The following is a 22,467-nucleotide window of genomic DNA, read 5'->3' as shown; positions in this document are numbered from 1 at the left end:
GCTTGGAATAACTGTAAGAATACAGTTGAGACTGCCCACTTATTTAAATGTTAAATTCTGCTTCCATAGGTCCACTATTAGTATAGTGTACTCACCAGCTGTAGGCCTAAAATCTTAGAGTGTTCATTAAGCATTTATTTCATTTTATGGAACACAATTTTTCTCCTTTATTCTTTATCGGAATCTTTGGGAAGATGGAAAACACTGAAACAATTTTTTGATATTTTAATTTGAATGAGAAATAGTTATCCTCCATAAATGGGGCCTGGGAAATTACTATTTAAAAGAAGGATCTAGAACTTAATCCATTCCTTCTCTGTACTTTTGAGAAACATTTGAATGGTATCCATTAGCTATGTCAGCTGCTACTGCTCAAATTGTCTTCCAACAGTAGTAGATATGCTTTGGAAATGATAGACAGTTTCTTTTTTTTTTTAATTAAGAAATGATAGGCACTTTCTCCTCTACCTTTTCTCCCCATCAAGGGTGATTTATTAGATTGTAGCTACCGAATGATTTTAAGTTTTTGTTTTTCCTTTTTTGTTGTGCAATAGGATATATTGCATTCCTGTGTTGATGTTGAATTGACCTCAGTTCTGGGTTATGGATGGACAAAATGAAGTAGACTTTTCCAATAACAACATTACACCATTGTGGAAGAGAAGATCAGTGCATCGTGGGCATTTGCACACCAAGAACAAATCTAGACCACAGTCCTATCAGAGTTCCACTGGGATCCTCTTCACAGATTTTCCTGTGGAAGACAAAGATACATTCACTTTAATGCAACCTGATGAAACAATTACTTCTCTGGACAGCAACTCTATTCAAAGAGGTCCCTTGCTTTTGACCTGTAAAAGTGCACCAAATGGAAAGGTTCAGTTTCCAGAACACAGAATCTTATCTTCTTCACTTTCTGATCAGCCCCTACAGATCTTGAAAATGGTTTCAAATAATTCTATAAACTTTACCTCTAGCGGTTCTATAGATTCAGCAAGCAATAAATCAACTTGCACGAGGAAGGCTTCTAATCAAGCATCACTTAGTCCTGAGAAGGAACATCTTGTTTTCACATCAAGCCTTGGAGTGTCGCCACCAGAAATTGTGCATTTGCCAAACAATAACACAACCATTGCCTTAGCATTACAACCCAGTCAATTTCCTAAAAGCTTAGAAAATGAACCTGTTTGTCTGCATGCTCCCTCAGACATTCCACATTTGCCTCTGCAAAGAATACCATCAAATCGGAACGACCAGTCAGAAAGGTCATCTGTGACTCTGAGCACAAATAGTCTTGCCGCATTAAAAGTGGGGAAACAGCAGATCATCCCTAAGAGCTTAGCTTCTGAAACGAGAGTAATTGGCAAAGCTAATGGTCAGAATTCAGAGCCAAACAGCAGGGTACTTAAGGTACGCAGCATGGTGGAGACTCTTGATGTACCTTTGGTAGCCAGTGAAGATGATGAAGCAGAAGGGGATGTGGAAAGCCCAGGGATGCTAAAGCGTAGCTTGAGGTCTACTTCATACCGACGAGCTGTTGTGAGTGGTATTGACTTTGATGGTATTGCCAATATTAAAATGAAAAGCAAACTGTCTCAGCTAGGGCTGAAGGCAGTCATAGAAGATAAAGAGAAATTCTCTAGTTTAGGAAGAATAAAGGTAAGTAAATAAGTGAAATTGTTAATAGTTTACAGTCATTGGTAGCACAGATTGGCTTATTTTGAATATTTGCTGTTTTAGTTTTTATGCTGAAAGATCAGGATAGTATTTTAACCATAGATTAATAGGGGAAAATGTGGGAAATCTTACAGGTTTAAGGATAAGAAAGGATATATTCGTTGCAATTGAGTGATAACAGTCTTATCCAGTGGTGAAATTCAATTTTTTTTAATAGCAGTTCTGTGGGCATGGCTTGGTGGCAGGGTGGATTTGATTTAAATCGAGTTGATTTAAATCACAATTTAAATCATGATTTAAATCACTAGTAAAAAGGCTTGATTTAAATCAACTCGATTTAAATCATAATTTTTAAAGAGCAACTGTCATCTCTGCTACTCCTTTGACCCACTGTTGACTCACCAATAGTCCCAGTGTTGCAGAATATACAGCCTCATGCTACATAACTAAGCTCCATTTCATGCTGAATAAAATAAATTATTTATGTATCTTAAATAGAAAACTATCTTACAATAGATTTTTACCCAAAAGTTTTTTATTAAAATAAATTCGATAAAAATCAAAAAAATCCAATTTAAATTAAAAAAATCCAATTTAAATAAAAAAAAAATCTGATTTTTTTTATTTTTTAAAAAAATATCATTGATTTTTATCCACCCTGCTTGGTGGGTATGGCTTGGGCATGGCAGGGGAAGGACTGCAACATCTCCATTCCCACCCCACTCCAGGGGAAGGATACTGCAAAATCCCCATTCCCTCCCCACTCCTGGGGGAAGCATATTGCAAAATCTCCATTCGCACCCCACTCTGGGACCAGCCAGAGGTGGTATTTGGCGGTTCCCCGAACTACTCAAAGTTCTCCAGAACCTACCAGTTACGCTACCAGTTCTCCAGAACCTGCTGGATTTCTCCCCTGGTCCTATCACCAAATGAATCTTTGAAATCTTCCTGAACAGACCCTTTGTTATTATATGTAATCTTATCCATTTAGGAAAAAAAACTTAATAGTTCAGTGTGTTACTTTTCTTAAAATGTACATATTTTTAAGTCTTTATACAATTCATCCCCCACTTTTCATTATCTGTGATAATCCTTTATTTACTCTGTTAAGTGGGAAATTAATTCAAACTGCATGGCTGGAACATCACCGTGAGTTCTTTATTCATCAAGTGCTCTTATTGCTATCCAAAAATTTATCCCTATGACATTCATATAGGATGAGGTATTTTGTCTGAGAGGTTTTTTCCTCTTTGTGTTCAGAACTTGATTAGTGTGGAGAATTGTTCAGTGCAGAAATAAACTGACTTGTTGAGAGCAGTGACTTTCTGTGACCCTTTAGGTATTCTAGCTCTTATTAGGATCAGAGGTAAGCCATGTGCCTCACTCTTATCTCAGAAAAAAGCAGACTCATACATTTATTTGCTCCAGACTGGCAACCTAAAATGTTTATATGTATGAGAATGAGATTACTGTTGATAAATTTCTATTCAGATGCTCAGATTTATGATATTGAGATGGTAAACACGATTGTTCCAGATTATGTCAATATGTCTTGATAAAAGATTTGGGATTATGAGCCACAGTGGCGCAGTGGTTAGAGTGCAGTACTGCAGGCTATTTCTGCTGCCTGCCGGCTGCCTGAAATTTGGCAGTTCAAATCTCACCAGGCTCAAGGTTGACTCAGCCTTCCATCCTTTTGAGGCTGAGGACTCAGATTATAGGGGCAATATGCTGACTCTGTAAACCGCTTAAAGAGGGCTGTAAAAGCACTGTGAAGCGGTATATAAGTCTAAGTGCTATTGCTATATTTTTTTGGTTATTATATTTATGGTGCTAATTATTCCCTAGTTGTAAATATCTCTATAGCTTTGATGGAAATATTGCTTATGCAACAATGCGCTTCAGTTATACTTCAAGATTAACCCACTTTATAGAGATTATATTAATTTTATTTAGGACAATCATGGAACTGACAAACTGGAAGAGCAGGATGCAAAGATGCAAGCTAATGAATTCATTCTTCACAAACTTTTTGTGCAGATTACATGTTCCATCTATATTCCAGCGTGTGTATTTGAAAGCATTATTTGGAGTTGGGTTTTCCTTTCAGATAATTGTATTAAGGGGATAGATATCTTACAAATCAGTTTTTTTGGAATCTTAATTCATATTAGTCAAAAGAAACTGACAGGGTTTCTTGCTTCATGTAGAACCTTTTGCATAAAGAAAAGTTAAATTTCCCAGAAATTCAAAGTCAAATAATTTGTGCAAAGGAAACATTTGTATAAATCAATTACAGAGTTCAACACATATACAATGTATAAGGTTGACTTAGCCGTCCATCCTTCTGAGGTCGGTAAAAGGAGGACCCAGATTGTTCGAGGCAATATACTAACTATAAACCACTTAGAGAAAGCTGTAAAGCACTGTAAAGCGGTATATAAGTTTAAGTGCTATTGTTGTTTGGCACAGGGTTTTTTTACTGGATTTGTTGTGTATAAATTTGCTAATCTTGACTTTACTAAAAGCAACATGTTTTTTTTATTTACAGTCCAGTCTTTTTCTAGGCCCCAAGGTATATTTTTTTAAAATGTCATAATGTAACCACCACCTGGGACTTAAGAGATTTTATGCCGGAATGTATGCATTAAACTATTAAAAAACCAAAGAATTTGAAGATTTCTTTTTTAAAATTCCATTTTGGAATGTAGATATCATCTGAGGAATGTTAGGATTTTCTTTTAGTATCTCTGAGCCACTGTGTGGTTTGTTTAGTTTTAGCTTAATGTGTTGTGCAGCCCAGCCATTGTGTTTTGCAAGTTATGATTATCTCTTAGCAAGATGCATAAACTTAGCTAGTCATTTAACTAACAGATCATGGCTATTATATCCTGTTCTTTTCATTTCAATTCTTCTATCATGTTGAAGCTGAATGAGGTAAATTGTGATGCAAGAGGTGTTTCTGTCAATCCAGCCTTCATCTGACCTGTTATTTTTGATCTTTTATGTAACTCTGGGAGCATCTGCTAGATGGAGGTGGAATAAGAAAGTCTGTTTATGTCAGTCCTGTTACATGTATACAAATTTCAATCCAACTCCCTAGACTTATTACCAAATCTGAAGACATTATCTGTGATGGAATATATACAAAGTCTAAAAGAAAATGCTTTAAAAATCTTGAAAAAAATAGAAATTTAGATAAAATCTGATGTGGAATTCTTAGTAATTTTCTATAGAACTAGAGGGTTTTTTTTAGGATAAATAGGGAAAAAAAGTCTGGCTTTTCTTTTTTTAGCCAAATGCTATTATGCATTTTTTACGCTTAACCACTTCGTGATGGTCCACCAGTGAATCATTTCATACGTTAATAGAAAATATTAACAAAGAATTTAAAACTTTTCTTCAGCGTAAACATCATTGATATTATACATGTTAAAAGTCTGTTATTTTTAAACATTCCTCTAATTTCAGGACAGACAGTGATTCTAAGAGTGGTTTTATTTTGTGAATGGGTTTGGAAAGTTCTGGTTCAGAATCAGAACTATACCAAAGTTGTAGATCTCCTGGAAGATGGCTACTATCCTAATTTACTAATGATTAAATATATTATGGAAAACATTCGGAATTCATTCATTCTTATGCAATGCACCGGGCATTCCTATTTTCACCATTTTCTCCTTTCCCTTCTCTATTTTTTTTGAAATATTATAGAAGAAAATGCTAAAAGGACAAGGGACATTTGATGGACAAGGTAAGAGCTGCTTGAGTATACTGTACTTGTTTTTAATGATATATTGTGGAAAGAAGTGGAACCAGGTTAAGTTTTACACTGCAAAGCAAAGTTTGGGTCAAAGGTATAAATTATTCTGTTTATATTAACAGGGTGAGAGAAAACAAAACCAAAGTCATTGCAGCAAATATAAAGTAGCATTATTATTGCAATATCCAGTAGGGATCTTCTGCTGATATCATGGATAGGAGAATGTCAGGACCAACTTTATAATGTATTCAAGTAGTGTAAAACAGGAGAAGGAAACTTCCTATTGCAAAGAATAGTTACAATTTGTCATTTTGTGCAGTTAATGATAATGAGGAAATGGAAGGTATTAATCTTGTTATGATGGCTATAAAAGCTTCAATTATGTCTTGTTTACAGAGGTTTACCATCTGGCCTCATGGGTATTGTGATTTTTTTTTTTGTTGTTGTTATCATAGTTACTTCTTGGCTATAATTTATCGGCAGGGGTGGGCTGCTGGGGGTTCGCAGGGGTTCAGGAGAACCTCTAGCTAAGATTCTGTGCAGTTCGGAAAACCCCCAAATCCCACTCCTGGCTGGCCCCACCCACCCCCACCCCTCCCAGAAGTCCCCACACGGCATGTTTTGGAAGCAGGTAAGTGCAGGGCATGCGCAGAGGCCCGGGGAGGCGAAAAACGGGCCTACTGGCAGAGCTGTGGAGTCGGGAGATAAATGTTCCGACTCCGACTCCGACTCCTCAGTTTTTTGTACTTCCGACTCCGACTCCGACTCCCCGACTCCGACTCCTCTGTATTAATATGCGAATGTATTTTATACATTCCTTGAAGGAAAGAAAGGCAACATACATGTCATTACCACAGGACTACTGGCTGGGAAGCCAACAGTCTACTGTATTGAACAGTTTAAGCAAAAGACAAACACAATGAAAACAACAAAGTTTTATTAATTTTTTTTTATTAATTTAATTAATCAAGTTGCTGGATAGTAGCAGCAGGCATAAACATCAGGAACAGGAACTTTACCAGTTCAAAAATACAAACCACATTATTTGGTTGTTTTAGAACAAAAACAAAGCTTATCTATATGAACCAAAAACAAAATCTGTAAAACCTAGAAATGGTTTATATTAATCTTGAAATGTAGTTATAGGCTTAGCAAATGCAAATCAATTCAATGTAGAGTTCTAAGGAAGAGAATTGCCTCTGCCAGATCCTCTTTCATAGAGGCTCTTAAGTCAGACTTTATTATTTTTAGGGCTGAAAATAATCTTTCGACACTGACTTGGGTGGGTGGCATTGCAGTAACTATTCTGGCCACATCACTAACGATCTCTGGATAAACAAGGATGGCTTCTTCAACAGTAAGTTTTGATGAGCGATCATACTTTTCAACTTCTTTTAGTGCTTTATAAAACTCCTGTTGGAATTTTTTTATTTGGACATTTACTGGTTCTGTAACGCTTATGCGACGTCGCTTTCCTTTAGCAACTTCCATTTTGTCTAAGAAGGAATCAAAGTCTAATTCTTCGTTTGAAGAAGATGATTCTGAGTTACCACTATTGCTTAAAAGAACTCCATCCTCCTGTGGAGGTATTTCAGGTCGTAATCCCTTCATGCGAACTGCTACATCATAGAGGGCCTTTTTCCCAGTAGCAATCTGTTTACTGTTCAATAAAAGTCGGCTCATTGGGTCGACATAAATAGCCGCTAACAAGATTTCATTTTCCAGCAAAAGACTCTCTCTTTTCATCATTGAAGATGCAATGCCCTCAGCTATTAACCCTCCATTTTTGTTCAGGCGATATAACAGGCTCTTCCATTCCAAGAGGAATTTACCCGGGGTTAGATCATCACATTGCAACCTCTTGGTGACAGTGAAGGGGTGAGAAAGAAGGTTCTCCAGCTCTTTTGTTTGTGTCCACTGGCTTGCAGTTAATGCAAGATTTTCATTGTCCATTTCTTCTATGAAGTCTTTAAGTTCAAGCAAACGCTTCACCATTAAATAAGTGCTTCCCCAGCGAGTTGTTTGATCCAAAATGGCTCCTTTTCCTGCACGTCTTTTCAAAATTGCATCTGTTTTTGGGGCCCTGGCTGCAACAGTTACTTGCCGTAATTTGCCAATTAATGTAGCTGCATGGCGATCTTTTAATCCATCTCTTATGGCAAGTTGCAGTGTATGAACAGCACATCGCATATGATGAATAGTAGCAAGCTTCAATGCTTCTTCAACAAAGTTGTCTAAAAAAATGTCAGCATTCTCTTCAGTTTCTAAACTTTCTCTAATACTTGCAGAGCTGTCTTCCTCTAAGTCTAATATCTGTTTGATACCTTCTTCATCTGCCTTCATCTTCTCAATTGTGCTCAACATGTTAGAAGCGTTATCTGTCACAACACATAAAATCTGTTCCTTTTTAATTTCAAAATCTTCTAGAACACCCTCCACTAACTTCTGAAGGTAATCACTGGTGTGATGTGCCTGAGTGTCCTTTACTCCGAGGGTCCGTGTTATTGTTTTGTTATTTTCATCCACAAATCTAACATTAATAGCGAAATAATTGACTCTGTGACGTGTGCATGCATCCATTTTAAGGAAGACAAAACGTCCTTTCATAACTTTATGTTAGCAGTCTTTTTGCCATTGTTTAGGATGCCTCCGGAGTCGGAGTCGGAGTCGGTGCATTGTTTGCCGACTCCGACTCCGACTCCAGGTACCCAAAATTTCCTCCGACTCCGACTCCTCGACTCCGACTCCGACTCCGACTCCACAGCACTGCCTACTGGAAGTTCAGGAAGGCTGGAAACAGGCTCCGTCCGTTCTCCAGAGGGCCTCCAGAGCCTGGGGAGGCTGTTTTCGCCCTCCCGGAGGCTCAAGAAAAGCCTCCGGAGCCCGGGGAAGGCAAAAACGTGCCCCGCCATGGTGCAGGAGGCTGACTAGGCCATGCCCGCCATGCCCACGCCCACCCAGCAACTGGGCAGAGAACCCCTTGCTAAAATTTTTGAAGCCCACCCGTTTACCAGTACAAATTTTTATCACTTGTAGGCAACACTTTGGTTTGTTTGTTGGTTATTTGCATTTCAGATGTCTGCGAATTTTTTAATTCATAATTTTCTCTTTTTTACATTGTTCAAGTGTTGCCTTTGTTCATTCAATGCCTCATATTTCTTAATTTGAGACTGCTTCATTTTTTAGCCACAATCTACATATACTGCTTTATGCTGGTCTATGACCATAATAAAGACTTGATTGATCTACATATGCTGCTGGTTTAACATATTGCAATTTTTAATATTTTTCATACTTTCGGTGGCATCCTCACATTTTGTTATTACCAGTGTAACTTATTTATATATCCTATATTTTAAAAATCTTAGGCTTTCAGTCCAAGTTGTAATTTGAAGAACAGTTGAAAAGTAACATGATAAATTGAAAGCAGGGGTCAAGTCCAGTTATTCTTCCCGTACTCCAAGAGTATTAACAACAGGAAAGCAGACTTGATAGGTTTGATCCAATGCATATATATATAGAACTAACTCTGTAGAATTCAATAAATAATCATAAGATTCACATCTAGGAAGAATTGAAACATAGTTCAGCCTACTTTCACAAAGTCATCTTATTGTTGACTTCTTAGGTCTCTTAACTGATTATGTGTCTATTTTAAAACTGCATTAATTATTTGTCATTTATCTGGAATGTAAAGACTGAAATAGGGCTATCTGGGGTTTCTGATTGAAACTTCAGATACTTAGGTCAAGTCTGTTTTATTTATAATAATGTACGGTACTACTGTGGCTTTATAACATGTTGCTCATATATTATCAATTTCCTGAATCTTATTAGGGTAATTTATATTTAGTATTTAAAAGGTAAAAGAAATCTAAACATCAGATCAGGTATAATTTATGCAACATGATTTGGAGTGATTTGATTGACATTTTAATAGGCATGAGAAAAAAAAACCAATATTTAGTACTAAACTCTTAAGATGTTGCTAAATAGACTTTAACTTGGCATTTGCAATTATACGTGTTTCCCCGAAAATAAGACCCTGTCTTATATTTTTTTGAACCCCAAAATAAGCGCTTGGCCTTATTTTTGAGGTAGTCTTATTATTTTGGGGCGTGTGGAGCAAGATGGGTTCCTCTTGCTGTCTTACCTGATTTCCAGCTCTGCATTTAAATATTTTTGGGGAGGGCTTATTTTCAGGGGGAGGCTTGTTTTAGTGCATGTGCTCAAAAGCCCGATTGGGCTTCTTATCAGGGGATGTCTTATTTTCAGGGAAACAGGGTAATTACAAGCTAATTGATTTTGATTAAAGTTTCAAATGATTTTATACCTTGCTTGCATACTTTGCTAAGAAGATAAATCATCCAACTTTCATAAGAACCCTTTGTATTCAATCATCCACAGGATGGTGAAGAATAAAATAGGTTCTGTCTTGTTTTTCCTTTCTGAATTTGGCTGACTTGATGTTCCTGTAATTTATAATATGCTTGCCCAGTGTCTGTTCTGAACAAAACTAGCTGTCTAAGAGAAAATTATTATAATTAAATAGTCTAAAAGCATCTCAAATCATTTTCCTTTTTTGTTATTGCAGAAAATGCAGTGTTGTATCAGAATTATAAAGAAAAAGCTTTGGATATAGATTCCGATGAAGACGTAGAATCAAAAGAACACAAGTCAGATGAAAAAATAGTTATTCAATACAAACCTCTAAGATCAACATGGAGTCAACTGTCTGCAGTAAGTGTCATAATATTAATAAGTACCTCAAAGTTCAAATTGGAAACCAATGGTGTTTATAAGCAAGTTTTTTTACCAGCCAATGTGAATATTTACAGCCTGCCTTTACGCTCAATTACCTCCCAAAGCAAAATGTTTATGAACATGCAGATACTATTCAATAGTTGTAATTGGCAAAGAGATCTAGAGGCTGCTACATCTGCATTCCTCTCTTTGATTCATTCAGATTTTTAAAGCAAACTAATTGGGTGAAGACCTCAGGAAACAATTAGAAACAAACTATTATTTCATGGAAAGGAGAGCCTTTGATTCATTCTTAATAAAATAAGCATATGGAGCATGGCAGGATGATTTGTTCCTTCTTACCACTTAGGAAATTAGTAAAATCTGGGTCTTTCCACAGAGCTTTTGGAAGATCTTCACATGTGGTTGATAAAACAATATGGGTTAGCTATTTAATTGTCCAATGATTAATTGGATAGGTTTTATTTGTATTGTCTACAAGCTCCACAGAATTTATGGAACGAACAGTACACCAATACATAAAAAATAAAAGTACAAAACATGAAGAAAGAGCAACTGAGCAATGTTCTTCTACTATAAATGATGAGGCAAGCAAGGACTGGCTCAGAGGTGGGTTTCAGCAGGTTCTGACCAGTTCTGGAGAACCAGTAGTGGAAATTTTGAATAGTTCGGAGAACTGGTAAATACCAGCTCTGACTGGCCCCGCCCCCATCTATTCTCTGCCTCCCAAGTCCCAGCTGATCAGGAGGAAATAGGGATTTTGCAGTAACTTTCCCCTGGAGTGGAGAAGGAATGGAGATTTTACAGTATCTTTCCCCTGTCCCACACACCAAGCCATGCCACGCCCACAGAATCAGTAGTAAAAAAAATTTGAATCCCACCACTGGACTGGCTCCCTACAAAGCTTTGCTTGTAATATATCTTTAAAGAGTAGTCTCTTTTAAAGCTGTCCTCTTTCCCTGTCCCCTCAGTTCCATTTCACTGTTGTATTATCAAAGAACCATTGGGACTTCTTTCAAACTGGTCAAACTACAATCCTAACTTTTTTGGTAGAGATTTGGATATTGCTTTCTCTGAGGACTCTTTCCTTATTGTCCTTCATTCTATGGAGAGATGTACAGGTGGTTACTGTTTAATGACTATTTGTTCAGTAACTATTTGAAATTTTAACGGCGCTGAATGAATGGGCTTAATAACTCAAAGGTGCTTTTTTCAAAAGGCAACTGGATTACGTTCTTTTCTTTGAGGAAGAAGACGTTTCACTTCTCATCTGAGAAGCCTCATCAATTGTGTTTGAATGGTGGGGGTGGAGGTGGGAAATGGAAGGATTATATTTTCTTGCAGTCATCTGGTTGTTAATTTAGCACTCTCTCAGAGCTGTTGAGGCCACTTGGAAGTTTATTTATGCCCTACTGGTCACCTGAATCATAGTGCAAATGGTTGTGGAACTCTTTGAACTGCTGAAAGGACTGCGTTGCTATAGACAGAGGTGGTGTCATATTCCTCCCCCTCTTGATAGTCGCCTCTATCCAGAATGTGGACTTAATGACTGTTACCAGAAATTACAACTATTGCAGCACCTCTGTGGCCATGTGATGAGAATTTGGATACTTGGCAGTCTGTCTACCCTTACAACCATAGGTGTGCTGCAACTTCTGCCACCTGCCAATCTCCTTCTCACAAGTAGTCGTTCTAAAGTACTGTGAGAGCAGCCATAATTATCACAATTGTTTGAATGGTGGGCTGGTGGGGAGCAGGCCTGGACTTCCCAGGAAGTGGCAACCTTGTGTTGCACTTCAGCACCCTGCCAACTCACGCATAGCCTGTGCCAAGCTTCCTGTGCCTCCCGTGGTGTCTTCTTTCCTGACACTCCTTCCACTTAATTACCTGCACAATTGCTTAGCAACAACAACTAGCAGAGCCAGGATTGTAGTCATTGAGCAAAGAGGTCATGTGACATCTTTGCTTGGTGACTGATTTTGGTCACAATTGTGATTGTTAAGTGAGAACTACATATATTTGTTTCGGATCAAACCAATGTAAGTAACAATTTTTTCAAGAGATGTAGAGAAGTGCACGAAGAGCAGGAAAAGCCCAAGGGCAGGGCATATTTTTCTGTGTATTTCTATATGCCCAGCTTTTTATACATTCAGCTGACACCTGAACAGATGTTGTGTTCTTCCAAATTCTAGACTATTAAAAATTTTCAGAGAGTTCAAATATAACCTTAACCAAAAGATTCACTGTGAATGAATATTTCTTAAATCTTTCTGAAACAGTATGATTGAATTGGATTTCAACTAAATCAGGTATAGAACATAATTTGCATAGTTTAAAAGCAAGCAAAAAACCCTCCCTTTATTATTTTATCAACTGCTCTAAAAGGTTGTTTTCATTAACTACTCAAAGTTTGACCTATTGCAGTCAGAACAACCAACTGTGCTGTGCTGTTAATTTCCCACTGTGTTCTCTGCTGGATTAGAAGAGAAGATGGACTGAATCAGCTGAAATGGTTCATTGCAGGGAACTTAAATTATAGTATGAACATCCAAATTTGGCCATTATCTTAGCAGTCCGATTATTGCTTCCATGTGGTTGCTTCCCATAACCATTCTACAGGGGGTGATGTAGAGCTGTTGCAAAAAAATAATCATGTCACTAGTCCCTTGCCCACTTGAGATCAGCAGCTTCAGAATTATCAGAGCAACATGAATGGATAATGCATAATGAAAATCACCTCTGTGATATAACTATCTTCCTACAGTTTCATAGATAAGGAAATAATTTTAAAAAATCTTAAATCTGTAAGACATCAAAATTATATATTTTTTGTGTTCTGAAGTTGTGTTCTGAGAATCTCTTTCTTGTGGACCAGAAATGTCTTCCATTTAAGCAAGTGCATGTAACACACCCAACTTACATAGGAAATATATGTATTTATTAGTGATGTTGGTCCTATGTGTGTGTAGGTTATTTTTTTTTGTTGTTGTTGTTCTTTCCAATGCTCTGGTATTAGGTAAGGTCTTTTTTTTTTTTAGCTTATCTCTTCTTAATTGACTGCATGAAAAAAGCTGGATAGAACAGAAAGTCTTTTGAAAATAGTTCCTAAGCTATTAGAAATCAGATATATTCAGCTCTTTTTAAAGCTGCCTTTGTCTAAAGAAGTAAAAGCTACGCTGTCTCATTCACAATATGCAACAACAGGGCAATAATATGCATGTGAAAGTAGCTTGAATTGTGAGCATACCAGGAAGTAAAGTGAAAATGCATTTGGCAATAGTATATCTTAAGTTATGTAAGTAAGTTTTTCAAGTTATCTGCAACTCAAGTTATCGTAAAATAGCTGCATCTTTTGTCAGATTACATAAAAACAGCCAAGTCATTATAAAAGTAGAGTATTAGCAGGGAGTATCAAGTATACCCTTTGAAGCTACACAGAGACGTGTGGTAGTTTCAATGAATTCTTGCCTTTCAGGTAATTTTGATTCATTGAGATTTAGGCAGCTGATGATAGAAGCATAGAGAGACCAAGAAAGGTGTTTAGAGATACCATATCAATATTCTTTTCTCAGTGACAGCTCTTTGGCTTTCATGAACAGTGAGAATTGCGGCTAAAGAAGTGTTATAGGGAACAATTAAACTTTTCTCTCATAAATCATCAGAAGAATGGCCTTTCTCAGTAGCTAAGTACCTATAGTACCAATTTGCCGGATCAGTCCCAAATTTGGCTCTTAGGAAAGAAAAAATATGTATCGGGGGATGGGAACCTGAACTGCTTTTTTTACATGCTATAGGAATTTTTTACATGGGTTATAGGAATGTGAAGAGCTTGATCAGCCTGATTGAATCTGTCTAACGGACAAAATGATTAATTTTAATTCTAATCTTTTAAAGAAGTAATAGTATTAAAACTAGTAGAGGCATGCCTTAGTTAATCTCTATAAAGATAACATAAACTTAAATTAATGCCTCTTTCCATGTTAAGCATTAGGCCGAATAGAATAGAATAGAATAGAATAGAATAGAATAGAATAGAATAGAATAGAATAGAATAGAATAGAATAGAATAGAATAGAATAGAATAACAGAGTTGGAAGGGACCGTGGAGGTCTTCTAGTCCAACCCCCTGCTTAGGCAGGAAACCCTACAACACTTCAGACAAATGGTTATCCAACATCTTCTTAAAAATTTCCAGTGTTGGGGCATTCACAACTTCTGCAGGCAAGTTGTTCCACTGATTAATTGTTCTAACTGTCAGGAAATTTCTCCTTAGTTCTAAATTGCTTCTCTCCTTGATTAGTTTCCACCCATTGCTTCTTGTTCTACCCTCATATAAATAAAGTAGGTTTTAAATAAAATAGGCTTCCTAAGTGTATATGAAACAAAGTTAGTAAATTTAAAGCTTAAATTTGTCCATTTCCTATTAGCTTTATACCTTTCATCTATCACTGTTCTAAAATTATTTGGCCAGGTTGGATCCATTGTTCTTTTGCCATTTTGCTAAGGTGCTTAAAAAGACACATTTACACCATCAGTATATATGTCCCTGAGCCATATGTTCCTTTTCTGGTCTCTCTCCACTGAATTCCAGTTGACTTGACTATCTCATCTCCTCAGCAAATTCATTGGTAGAATGTGTGCTACTTTTTCTCTCCAGCCAGTATGCAAATATGTCCTTCCAGGGTGTGTGTGTGTGTGTGTGTGTCTTCCACCTTTCCTTGCGATCTGCAACTATTTTTTTCTTGAATTTTAATTTTTAACGGTTTTATTTAAAAAGTTCTAGAGACACACATACAATACATATATGTAAGTTTTATTTGAATTTGACCTCTGCCTTTACAAACAATTCAATACATAAATAAATTAAAACTAATTAAATAAAATGCAAACACATGCTATACATTTTAAAATTTGTGAGTAAAAATAAGCACACATGATTTTTCATGTAACAAAAAGCTAATGAAAACTATATAAAGTGACAGAGATAACATATGCTTGTCTTCTGTTCCTCCTCCTTACAGCCTGCCCAGGCCCTAATCTTACCACACATTCGTGAATATTTGCAAGGCTTTTTCTCTCTCTTCTTATCACATGCCCACTACCGATCTGCCAGTCTTCACACACTGATCCATCAGTCTACATACCTCCCTCAGTAATCCCAAACTTTTAGAATTTTAATATAAGCATGGATTTAAGCATGGATTTTGCCCCACCCCTCAAATTTCCCATTCGTAGTCCATCCTTAAAATTCCTGGGGTGTCATATAATTTGAGAACTCTTGCTCTAGTACAGGGGTGTCAAACTTGTGTTGTCATGTGACGTATTGGGGCTTTTTTACTCCCTTTGCTAAACCGGGCGGGGTTGGCATGTGATCCATCCAGCCTGCAGGCTGCGAGTTTTACACCCCTGCTCTAGTAGAATTAAATCAACACCTTAATGTACGAGGGAATCAACAACATACTTTTGGCAGTAATTCCCAGGACAATTTTATAAATCCGGGAGCCATAATAAAATCTTTCAAGAATACTTTTGTTTGGCCAGAGCGCCAGTAGTCTGTAACATCTGTAAAAGGAACTGACAGCATAGAAGTTACCTATGGCTGAGATTTTGACAGATCATTTAGGTATCATATATTGTCAGTTGCTGTTTGTATAATGAAGTAGCTTTACATTATAGAAACTATGAGTTAGGGTAAGCAAATGGACAATCTCTATATATTTTTTAACAAATATATTAATTAAGCATTCATTTCAGGTGAAGAGGAATGGCTTATCTCAGACCATCAGCCAAGAAGAAAGAAAAAGACAAGAGGTAAGTGTTATAATAATTCAATTATTAATAAATACTTTTCTAGTACTTTTGTTTTATAAAGACAGTAAGTTCTGGTTCTCGTTTTCTTTGAACTAAATTGCAAGAACATTCTTTTTAACCAGGCTTTCTGAAATTGTATTGCCCCCTATTGAGTGGGGGCATATTTGCTGGTAGAAAAGGATTATATAAAATATAAATTCATATATAGTATAAATAATATGGGGTTTTGGAGGTATATTAATAATGGAAAAAAAAAATCCTTAGCCCTTGCAAAGTACTAAAGTATGTAGAAATAACCAGTGTATATTGGTGACTTTTCTCACAACCAACTCTGTTTCTGCAAGTTTTGATGTATTTTTCATAATTTGGGGATTGCAGAGATAAAAGGAGTTAATAGTAAAGTTTATTTATGTCATTGACTCAAACAACAACAGAAGTAGAAAAGCTAAAGATGAGAGCAAAATCAAAATTTAAAAAATGCCGAATCATTTAAAGGGGAGAGAAAAAATATTTTGCTAATATGATATAAAGTGATTAATTTGGGCTGTACAACTTTTCACCTTTCAGCTCTAGACCTCAAATCTAGTCAATTATTATTAATATAGACCTCCAGCAGCAGTAGAGTTTAGTAACCTGGATAGCATTAAATATTTGGTGAATATTCTGCTGGAATATTCTTGTGGCTGCAATGCAAAACTATAACATAGATCTGACAGGAGGAATAATCTTCTCTGTCTGGTAAATCTTTCATGAGAGATCCAATCAGATACATCTATATAAAAATGACAGTTTAGCTAGTTGTGGTCCAAAAATGTGCTAAGATATCTCTTTATACCCCCTTTATCATATCTATGTGTGTTGAACATCTTAGTAATATTTATCTAATATTCAGTAAAATGTATTTAAAACATGTTTCATCAGTAATAGCAGAAGGTAGTACGTCAAGAGAAAGCTCTGTGATGTTTGCCATTTGTTATAGATTTTTATTTAATTTAATTTAATTTAATTTAATTTAATTTAATTTAATTTAATTTAATTTAATTTAATTTAATTTAATTTAATTTAATTTAATTTAATTTAATTTAATTTAATTATTTAATTTATATGATGCCCTTCTCCGGAGACTCAGGGCGGCTTTCAATGTGTTAAGCAATAGCCTTCATACTTTTGTATATTTATACAAAGTCAGCTTATTGCCCCCACAAACTGGATCCTCAATTTACCTACCTTAGAAAGGATGGAAGGCTGAGTCAATCTTAAGCCTGGTGAGATTCGAACTTACAGTAATTGTAGACAGATGGTGTTAATCACAATGCTATCAGTCTGCTGATCCACCAGGCTCAGATTGGCCAGTTGGACTAGAGGTTCATGGAAATGTGGAAATAATTTCCTCCCTGATTTGTGACTTTGCTCGTGAGCTTGCATTGGATCTCTAATCTTTCTATCGTATTAGTATGAGGAGTGATCCTAAAATTTGTTGTTTTCTCCTCCTCAGCCCTCTAGAGGCTTCTGCTGCCCTCTTGATGAGTTTGGAAAACTCTCCTCCAGCTCCTTTTGGTCTGGACTGCACTCAAGAGAACTGTTCCTCAGAATAGTCCTGACAATTCAATGAGAGATCATAAGGAAGGACCTAAAGAACATTCTGAGTGTAAGTCAAGTCAGATTTTTAAGCTGCATAAAGTCAGGATAGGAAATGTCCAAAGGAGAGGGAACATCAACCTTTTAAATTAAACTCTGCTGTGAATGAAGTGAGAAAGAAGCAACTTATTCTTAAAATGATAGAAACTTGCCAGCTGTCAGGGAAAAAGTTGTAGTTGGTGCAGTTCTCTTTAGCTGCGGTCCAAATCAGAGGAGCTCAAGGCTGGGTAATGACTCAAACTAAAGAGGAAAAAAGGGGAAAGTCTCTTGGATTGGCTTGAGTACAATTTTATAGATGGTAAAGTAGGGTTAAAATGATAAGGGAGATAACCTTGAAAGACTTTTTACTAGGTGATTGTGGTTACAACACATTTTGTGGTTTAACCTGGTATGAGCCCCATCACAGTTTGTGAGGTCTGTGGCTTAGGTGTTAGATCACTTGCCTTTTTTAATAAGCTGATTAAAACAAATCTTAGGCTTAATATTAAATGGTAAAGCGGATATACATGTTGGTAAGAAAGGTTCCCCAAATGCACAATTGTGGACAAGAATATTGTAGAGTCTCTCACTCTAATATAAACTGTACCTAGACTGCTTTAATAAATGAAGTATACACATACACACACACACACACACACACACACACACGTAAATACAGTATACACTTTGATGCCGTTTCACTTGTTTTACTGATTAGTTTAAGGTTCATACATTTTGTTTATAATGATTTATCTTGGATGTTATTGTTGCAATTTATAAATTTAACCTGTGTGATAATGCAAGCCAAGGAGAAATAATCTGGCCTAAAATAGCTCTTAAAAATGTATGTGCTATATACAAGCCTTTTTAATCTTAAATGTAATTACTACAGTGGACCTAAGCACCATCTTTTAAAAACGTGCCTTCTGTTTTAAAGCCCTTTTAATTTTAAATGTAAGTACTTCTTCAGTGCCATATACAAAGCTTCAGTGCACATTTCATCTCTAAATAGTTCTGACAACTGCTCATCAGCTATCAGGCTTTAAACATCTGTGTGCATTGCTGTTATGCAGATGAACTGAAACTACATTTTGGAGTGTCAGTCATGAAGATTGTCATTTGTTTTGAGTAAGAAATAAGAATTGGAAAATATGTTATCATTCTTCATCTCCAATTAGCATCACTAGGTTATACATGAGCTCAAACACTGCCTGTTCTGTTTTTTTTTTTTTTTTAACTAATTGTTTTAGAAGTTTTCTGAAATCCTTTGAAAAGCTGTTTATCTGCTTGGCTCACAAGCAGATATAACTATCTCATTTTCACTTTCAAAACTGGGATGCCTAGTCTTGTATTTCTCATCTTTGAAGGAATCAATTAGGGCTGTCATCAGGACGGAGAACAAAGAATCTTTAAATAGTCTTGAAGATGAGTTCTGTGATGTCCTTTCTTTAAAAAAAAAAAATCAGATCAGAACAAATTAGTCATGGAACACTGCTGCTCTCTCTAGGCAAATCCTTCCTTTATGACTGCAGTTAAGGCAACAAGATGCAGTAGAAACATAGTTTTCAGAACAAGATGATAGCAGGAATGTAAGTCATAGTGCTTCTGTTGCCTCTAGTCATACTATACAGACCTTCTTTATGTTCACTCAGTTGTTGATTAAGGACTTGAAAACAATTAACCAGCCTGCCCCAGAAGGTTGGACATTTTCCAGATATTTGGATTTTAATTCTCAGGGTTTCCAAGCCAGAATTATCACTGCAAGAACTTTGGGAGTCAAAGCCCACCCAGCTGAAGAATGCACAGATTGAGAAGAACGGAAATACATACATGCGTGCTTGAAATGCTTATGGACTTTATAGCTACAGTGCAGCTCACTGTGGACTTTCAACTCTCCGTTGAAAAACAGTGACAGTAGGGAACACCAAGATCTCAATCAGTATGCTAAATATTCATTGTAGAAACAGCAAACAACAAAATAATGGGCTGTATAAAAACTACATTAAAAGATATATTTTTTGGGAAACCAAAGACTCATACTGAAAGTGGTACAGCCATCATGTAAAAAAATGACTAAAGCCCACTGAGGTAATAAAAATGTTCTGGTAGATAGAAGAGCTGTTTCTTAACATTCATATTCATTCATAAATGGGAATTTTTGATTAACTACTCTGGACTTGCATGTAGGTCTGCTTTTTGTGTGTGTCTGTGTACCCTTTTGGGTCAGTGTTGATTTCTGGCGACTGTCTGGACTAGTCCATGCAGTTTCTTGGAAAGATTTTTGGAAATGGCTTACCATTGACTGCTTCATATGACTGAAAGAGAATAAATCACCCAGTTGCTTCATGCCTATGGTAGAATTAGAACTCCGGTCTTCTATTTTTTAGCCTCGTGCAATGATGGCTAACCTTTTTGCTGTCACGTGCCAAAAGCGGGGGGAGCGCAGAGTGTTGCACACACACGTGCCCTCACCTATAATTCAATGCCCCCATGCATGTGCGCGCAACCCCCCCTGTGCTCCCCCCGCTTTTGGCATGCAGCAGCAAAAAGGTTACCAGTGGGCCCGGTAAGCCTATTTTTTGTCCTGCCCAGGCTCTAGAGGCTTATTTGGAGCCTGGGGAGGGCGAAAACAGCCTCCCCCAGCCCCCAGAGGCCCTCCGGAGGCCGGAAACTACCTGTTTCCTGACTTTGGGTGGACCTGGAAGGTCTGTTTTTCACCCTCCCCAGGCTCCAGAGGCTTTCTTGGAGCCTGGGGAGGGCGAAAACAGCCTTCCCCATCCCCCAGGGGGCCCTCCGGAGTCCGAAAACACCCTCCCATAGCCTCCGCGCAAGCCCTGTACTTACCTGGCATCCAAAATGGGTCACGTGGAGACTCCGGGGAGGGGAGGGGAGGGGCGGCGTGAGCAGGACCAGTTGAAAATCAGTTGGCCAGCGAGCACATGCGCGCTGGAGCTTAGCTAGGGCAATGGTTCATTTGCCCACAGATACAGCTCTGCGTGTCACCTGTGGCATGCGTGCCATAGGTTGGCCATCACAGGCCTAGTGCCTTAACTATTAAACCAACCCAATTCTTGTAAGTCCTTTGCACCCTCACTCTCACCTTCACTGAAATTTGGACACTGCTGTTGTAACCAAATTTAAGAATAATTAAATCAATCTCATATTCTTCTGTCTCTGCTGTTTTCTCCTTTATCATTTTCCTTGTGTCAAACTGGATGTACGTTGACTTGAATCATGAATAATAAGAAGTTGCAAAAAAGTTTGAGAGACAATATATATATTCTGGATCCCATCCTATTCATATTCAGCCAACCTTCAATAAAAAACAGATGATAGCAGATGATTCTGTGCAATGTTGCTGCTGATTCTACTATGAACTATTTTAATTTTGTAATAAATTAAGCTTATTTTTGTTTTATGTATGTTGGACAATTCAATATTCAATAAGGAACACGTAAGGCCTGGGCTTGTCTTATTTTTGTTATTTTTGAGGTGAATTAACAGGACTTTTTAACAATGTGTTACAATAATATAGATTTGTTAAAACTGTATCCTGGATTATTAGAATATATTATAGTATCAAGAATTTATGATGTCTTGTTAGCTAAATAAAAAATATAGCCAACAGTGGATTGCTGATATTTGTGATTTGTCAATGCTTGATTTTTTTTTTTTATGTTTTAGGATTTTTCAAGAAATTTGACATTTTTATTTTTTTTAATGAGGTTCTTTTTCTTTCTTTTTCCTTTCCTTTTTGTTAGTTTTTACTTCTAAAAAAAATTACATCCATGCTACTGCATGGGTACAAATCTGTTATGAAATTGATATATTAAAATATATGAGAAAAGAAAATCTGAAAATAAAGAATACTGGTCTGAAAATATGATATAATTCACATACTTATCTGAAGCGGGGTTGGAAGTAATATTTTAAGATCTGAAAGCAACAGCTCAGCCATCGAGCCTTCTGGCTCTCATGCTATAGTGTTGCCACTAGAATGGTGTAGATTGATTGATTGATTTTGTTTTTGAATTTTCCCTTCTTTTAAAGGATGAGATTGAGATCCAGACCACAAGAGTCAAATTGCTGACATTTCCTCCTTAAAATATCCCTAAAATCTGAAAAATGGTTGAAGTATGCCACATTTTGATACTCAATCTACCCTAACTAACTCTTTTGCATACTTTCTTTTTTTTATGTTATTTAGTGTGTCTTCATTAGTCAAGTGGGGGGAGATATTTTTATTCACCCTTTTTCACTTAGTTTGCAGGTTTTATTTACAGGGTTTTTTATTTTAAACAAAGTACATGCTAAACTAGTCCTAAAATGGTCCTAAAATTTGTATTTGTATTTTTGCTTACTGTTGAAACATATACTCAAATACTAAATTTTAATTTATAGTTCAGAATAATTCTTTCAAGATAATTGTCCTGGATATTCAAAAATACCCTTGTGAAAAAGGATTACTGTGAAATGATTTGTTGTATAAAATCAAAAGAAATAACTTTAGTTTTCTCTTTTACTCCTCCCGCCCCCCGATCATGCAGGCTATATTTGAAGTCATCTCTTCAGAACATTCATATCTGCTCAGTCTAGAAATTCTGATTCGGATGTTTAAGAATTCCAAAGAACTGAGTTCTACAATGACGAAGACAGAAAGCCACCATCTTTTCTCCAATATTGCAGATGTCTGTGAAGCAAGCAAGAAGTAAGTTTTAATCAGTCTTTTATCACCGGAGTTAGCAATATGCATCTGGTTGTTGGTTGCTTCCAGGAATTTTTAAATTCTCTCATGTTTATATTGTTGGCAAGGACATTGTTGCTGTATTTCTTTAGAC

General features: G+C 36.7%; 1 protein-coding gene across 3 annotated transcripts in view; it reads left to right on the top strand.

Annotated features, from left to right (window-relative positions):
* The first annotated feature begins 578 nt into the window (after positions 1–578).
* Positions 579–22,467, top strand: part of ARHGEF26 (Rho guanine nucleotide exchange factor 26) — a 55,534-nt gene continuing 33,645 nt past the window's right edge. For 2 of the 3 annotated variants that reach the window (XR_011600534.1, XM_070946459.1), the window contains exons 1-5: positions 579–1,659; positions 5,389–5,428; positions 10,032–10,177; positions 15,956–16,012; positions 22,177–22,337. Coding sequence is in view for 2 of the 3 variants with exons in the window: in XM_070946459.1 (XP_070802560.1) it covers positions 604–1,659; positions 5,389–5,428; positions 10,032–10,177; positions 15,956–16,012; positions 22,177–22,337 (1,460 nt within the window). In the remaining variant the exon portion in view is untranslated. The remainder of the gene's footprint in view (positions 1,660–5,388; positions 5,429–10,031; positions 10,178–15,955; positions 16,013–22,176; positions 22,338–22,467) is intronic. The other variant, XM_070946460.1, reaches the window with a different exon arrangement.

The sequence above is a fragment of the Pituophis catenifer genome, unplaced genomic scaffold (genome assembly GCF_029215685.1).
Source record: "Pituophis catenifer annectens isolate HBS135680 unplaced genomic scaffold, rPitCat1.0.hap2 SCAF_6, whole genome shotgun sequence".
In the NCBI taxonomy this organism is placed as follows: Eukaryota; Metazoa; Chordata; class Lepidosauria; order Squamata; family Colubridae; genus Pituophis; species Pituophis catenifer.
The sequence above is the reverse complement of the archived record's forward strand: the minus strand, read 5'-3'. Positions and strand labels throughout refer to the sequence as shown.